Source organism: Acanthisitta chloris, unplaced genomic scaffold (genome assembly GCF_000695815.1).
Source record: "Acanthisitta chloris isolate BGI_N310 unplaced genomic scaffold, ASM69581v1 scaffold9271, whole genome shotgun sequence".
Lineage (NCBI taxonomy): Eukaryota > Metazoa > Chordata > Aves > Passeriformes > Acanthisittidae > Acanthisitta > Acanthisitta chloris.
In genome coordinates this window covers 10,313-15,862 of record NW_008656454.1, presented here as the reverse complement: position 1 = coordinate 15,862, position 5,550 = coordinate 10,313, and the positions used below count along the sequence as shown (strand labels likewise).

At 46.1% G+C, this 5,550-nt stretch overlaps 1 protein-coding gene across 1 annotated transcript in view; it reads left to right on the top strand.

Moving 5' to 3' along the window:
- Positions 1 to 636: 636 nt before the first annotated feature.
- The window catches only part of LAMP5 (lysosomal-associated membrane protein family, member 5), a gene marked incomplete at its 5' end in the record, with an annotated part of 6,758 nt that continues 1,844 nt past the window's right edge, over positions 637 to 5,550 (top strand). The window contains one exon of the mRNA XM_009084341.1: positions 637 to 825. Within this exon, the coding sequence (XP_009082589.1) occupies positions 637 to 825 (189 nt within the window). The remainder of the gene's footprint in view (positions 826 to 5,550) is intronic.

Sequence of the window (5,550 nt, the reverse complement as noted above, 5' to 3'; positions counted from 1 at the left end):
TGGAAGGCATCCCTTATTCCACCTTGCTGAGCCGCATTCGGCCTTTGTTTGTAAAATGGGGTTGATGTGATGGTGAAATATTTTCTCATAGTCTATGCTTGGGTGAAATGGTCATGTTATATTTACAGAAAAGGGATTATGGCCTGTTCCGCTTTGTAGTGTGGTCTTCAAATTGTATTGCTCCTTCCCACCTGAATTCAGAGCCCAAATGCAGCCACGGGAATTGCCATTTCTCAAACGTAGGGACTACAAGCACGTTCCAATGCCGAAACCTGCATATGTATCAATAGAAACCGTTCTTCCACCTTTATGGATTTTGGATCCTGTGACATGAGCGTAGCTGGCAGCAGCAGAGCCAGCTCTCCCCTTTGTGCCGGCAGGACTGTGTGCCGCAGCCATCTGTTCCACTCGTGGGCAGGCAGCCCCAGTGTGGGAGCTGCCCTGGTCGTGTGGGGGTCTCATGCCCAAAGCATGGTCCACCTCAGGAGAACGTGGTGCTTTAAGAGCAGTGGAGCGTGCAGCCGCCGCATTGCGCACTGCCTGCGTGCCCCTGCGTTCAGTTCGTTAGCTTTGTTAATAAAGTCACGTCGGTCCCCCCGAGACAGGCCTGACCTCTGCTTTCTGTCCCTTGGCCAGCTGGGAAGCACACGGCCAGCTCGCGCCGGCTCTCAGCCCTGGTCACCCCAGCTGGGAAGTCCTATGAGTGCCAGGCACAGCAGACCATCTCCCTCATCTCCAGTGACCACCAGAAGTCTGTGCAGCTCTTGTTGTCGGAAGTGCGTCTCCAGCCCTTCGACATCACTGCGGATTTTGTCTTCAGTGAAGGTAAGGTGCAGGGTGGAAGCGTGTCCTGCATCCCCTAGATGCCAGTGCTCTGGTGGCCTTTGGGGACGTTGCAAAATATTGAAGGAATTTGGGTCCCACCTTTGTCAGAGCACCTTTTCCTCATTCCAGCATGTTATCAGTGCTCCCTGCAGTCCCTCAACTCCTTCTCTGCCTCTGTGGTCCCTCAAAATGAGCCTTTACAAATTTGGCCCAGCTGGTCTTTGATCAAAGCGTGGGCTATCATTGCATGTACATTGGCTTCTCTAAGGACTTTCAGAGCCATATTGCCAGTAAGGCCCAACTGCAGGGTCCCTGGGGAGCCCTGCAGTGCTTAGGTGCATGAAGCTGCTTCAGCAGAGCTCCAGGGGCTTTTAGGGGCGCTGCATACTGAGGAAAGGATAGGGCTGTGGTGGCAGGAGATGCTTGGAATGCGCATTGCTGGCTTCAGTAAGATTACTGCTCATTGCAAGGCTGAAGGAAGCGTTACAGGGACTTCAGTGAGGCACCTCATGCGCCAAACACATGAGATGCTGCTCCTATTTTTGGGTTTCTTTTCATGTTATTTGTGGGTAAAATAAAATGTGAGTTAGCATGTGGTGTTTGCATCAAAGGGTTGTACTGGAGTCACTAGCAGTACTGCCTTGGGGCAGAATTCCTCTAGATTTGCCTGCCTTTATTCTGAGGAACCCATGGTGCTACTCCTTCCCAACTCCCCCTTGGCTTTCCCATCAGGTTGAATGAGGGAGTATAAACACACTCACCTGAATTAGGTGAGACCAGCCTCTATTTTATAGGGCTATCTTAGCAAATTACTTAAGTCCATTATTGTAACAAGATGCAAATAAAATTTGTAATAACCAAATCTTTTAATTACCAGCTAGAAAACGGTGGTGTTATTTTCAAGCCTAGCATGAAAAATGTGCGGCTTGATTATTTTGTGTGTGGGAAATACTTCAGAACACAATAAAGCCCAGCACTGACTGCAGAGCAGAGCACTGGTGCTCATGACTCATTCTCTAACCAACGTAGTAAATAAATGCTGTTACGTGCGCTGGCTCTGGCACAGCTCTGTGTGGCTGAATTACTCATGGCAAGGCCAATGTAGTACAGAGTAGGTGTTACCTGTGGGCACAAATTTTATTTTTATATGAAAGTAGTACCACATTTTGCACTGATTACTGGGAGAAAAGTAGAATTTAATAGTTTGCTATAATTTTTTTTGTTGACACCTCCTTATTCTTTCTCTCCTCCTGTGAATCTGGGCTTGGGGTTTGACTGGGCAGACCTTGGAGGCTGAGAAAACCATATTTAAAATAAGTGAATCTGGACTCTGTTAGTGCTGCTGTGTCTCTGTGGTACAAAACTTGTGAAGTCTGAGGGCTCCCAGTTAAAACAATTGAACTGGAGGCTCATTGCCAAAGGAATCTACCTGCTGCTTTTCATGATACGCTCTTTCCTGTCAGGCAGTAAATTTGTTTCTATTTTGTTGTCTCCTTTCTTTGTAGTTTAATGCATTTTTCTCCAGGACATAAAGAGACCTTGGTTGGTTTAGCAGTCTTTACGGTGGGGAATGTCACTCTGGAGGAAAGCACAGCTTCTCTCTTTGTTCCTTTCTTTTTCTTGTTGTTGCTCTCATTATTCAATTACCCTTCTTTCTGTTGAATTCCGCTGGAAGTTAAATAGCAAAGAGCACCTGGAGAGGGTGGTCAGAAATGCCTGAGAGGTCATTTGTCAATGAAGCTTCACACAGGGCTCTGCTGCTTCTCCCAGTGGCACATCCCCACCAGCCGTGCAGACAAGCTTGTCCTCAGCACACGCACGGCAAAACATGATCCTTTGTGGGGTCTGAGAATCACTGCCAATCTTAAATTACAGTAATTAGCCTTCTCCTTTTTGGTTCATTAATTTCCCATTAGGTAAAATTCCTATTAATTATGAACAAGCTACAGAACATTTTAAAATATTTTTGAATCAAGAAAAAGACGTGCTAGAGCAGAAGAATCGCTGAGACACAGAAGGGTCACGGCCCTTTTACCACAAAGACTTAGGGGAAAGGTTTTTTCATTAGTCCTGACATTGTTCTGTCTAGTGTAGATTAAAAATCTTGTAGCGGGTGATTGGATTACTTTTATTTTTTTTTGAATGCTTAAACTCATCTGCTAGAAGATATATTTTTTAAATTTTTTTTTTGTAAGAGACTGCTTCCATCTTTCACAAATCCATATATATATGTATTTATATTTTCAGTATAGAAGCAACAGATTTTTTTTTTCATTCAGAGCTTGGTAACTTAATTTTTTTTAATAGAGAAAATGTATATACTTTTCAGCTTAAAAGATGAGTAAATGAGAGCTGGATTGAGAGGGTGTGAGGAGAACATTTAAACTGATGAAAGAACCTGAGAGAAATTGTTAGCTCTATTAGTTTTATATCTATGTATAAATACAATACAATGTAATGCAAAATACTGATACAAAGACTGAGAACTAGTGACTGGGATCTCGGGAGGTCTCCTCAACCCAGTCAAGGGCCACATTTTCTCACAGATCTCAGCACCAAGGTGTGCAGCCACATTTCGAAAATCCATCCTGTCATGCCAAGCACAACTGGCCTGTTTTTTCCATCCCTTCAGACAACCCCTGTGCCAGTCCTCAGTGACTGCAGAGCGGGCACGGTGGTGTTTTGCTGTGCCGCTGTTTGCTCTGCAGAAGGAAGCTGAAACAAGAAAATGGGCCTGTTAGGTGGTTTTGTAGACTAGTACTGAAATTGGACGAGCACTCACCATAGAAACCGTGGCAGTACGTGAGCCTGAGTGCTGCACGGTGCTGGGGGAAGCACAGCACAAAAGAACAATGAGGGACATACCTAAATGCCTCCTTTGTATCCAGCTGCAGCCTGTGTTCCGTGGAACAGGGACCAGGGACTGGGGGGGTGGCACCTCTCTGGCAAAGGGGTGACCCCAACATGTTTGGGATGCAGCAAAACTCCTGGTGTCACCTGAACTTTTAACGTAGCTAAAATTTGCCAGGGAGCTTTTTGCTCTCCTGGTCTGAGATTAAATCCCAGCAATCTGGGAAATGCTGAGATCGCTGTGACCTGGAGCAAAATACTGGGGGAAATTTGATGGAAAGGGCTGTTTTCCTGCAGAATACTTGATTTTAAAATCCACAGCAGTTCCCAATGCGATGGGCTTTCATCATGTGATGGGTGCATCAGCCAGCCCTTCTGCCCACACTGTGCTGGATGGGGTGGAGTGTCTGAATTGGTGTCTGCCGTGGACTTCATGTAAACCCTTCTCCTCCCCGGTCTGCCTTTGCCTTTTCCTTTGCTGATGGACCAAGAATGTTACCTGCTTCCTGCAGTGTTGTGAACCTCAGTGCCTATGCTTTGAGCTTTCAGGGTGAAAAATGCTGTACAAAGTATGTTGTTCTAAATGCAAAAATATTTTTATTTATTGTGAAATGATGCATTTTAGCATTACACTAATGTTAAATGTATATATTAATTTTAACATTAGGAACATTTTATTTAACATTATTAACATAATTAATTTTAACATTATATTGATGTTAAAATACGTATTTTATCTTCCTAGCAGTCAGCACCCAGAGAGCCTTAGTTCTGCTGCGGATGTGTTTATGTTTTTAGCACTTGCCAGTGCCTCTGTGCTGGGTCCCCCCAGCCCCATTCCCCCTACAGTCTCTAGAGAGTCCAGACTTTGGTGATCTGCTCCAAAAGGAGAAAATGGATGTGTCTGGCAAGGAGAAGGTGTGGGAAAGGCAGGAGGTATCTCCTGTGCGAGGCTGCCTGCACTGCTGAGGCAGAGTGTGCTGTGCCCAGGGAGGGGCAGCGGGTCCAGCTGGGGGGCAGCATGGTTTGGGGGGGTGTGCTGCTGGAGACTGCCAGCTTTGCTTTGCTTTTTTGCTTTTTTTCTTTTTTTATTTTCCTATTGACACTTTTTCCCCCCCTAATCCTCTTAAAAAAGTGTCAGGATAAAGAACTGTCCTCCTTGGCTGCTTGCAAGAGTTGATACCTTTTTGAGTTGTGACTCAGACACTTAAACGCAGCTATGGCTTTCTGTGGACACCAGAGTTTTGGACATGCCCTTTGGCATATTTTGTGCTCTGCAGCCTTTGGTAAAAGCTGGAGGAGTCCAAATGTTACAAGCAGGTGCTTTAGAGTTGGGTTAGTTCTCTGCATCTGGCACTTTTATCTTTGCCTTCTTCAGTGGCTGCAGACCCCCATGCTCACCCCATTCTCCTGCAAACACAGTAGCGTTCTTGTTTAAGGAAAGGTGCGTGGGTAAACTTGGCCTGTTTGAGCACAGGGGAATGCCCTTAGCTGGGTTTACAGCAGGCTGCTTTCTATTTGCTATAGGGCTTAAGCTAAACCACTTTCAAAGCAAAAATTGGTGTCTAGCCACTGTGATCTCCTCCTGCTAATTGGCACCTCAGCACTCCCTGTCCTGTCAGGGTCTCTGCACCATGTGGTGGGTGCATAGCAGCTCCTCTAGCATGGATCCTTGCTGTAGGATGGGTGCTGCTTTGGACCTGCTTGTGCACAGTGGGGCCAGGGGGTCAGAGCACCTGCAGCACCGCACTGTGCGTGGCTTTTCCCACAGTCAGCTCAGCATGCTGCTGTGTCTCTGCCTCGGTGCTGTGAATGTGGTCAGGCCTTAGCGTCCTAAATTGGGAAGAATTTCACAAAGCTCAGGAAACCCAATTT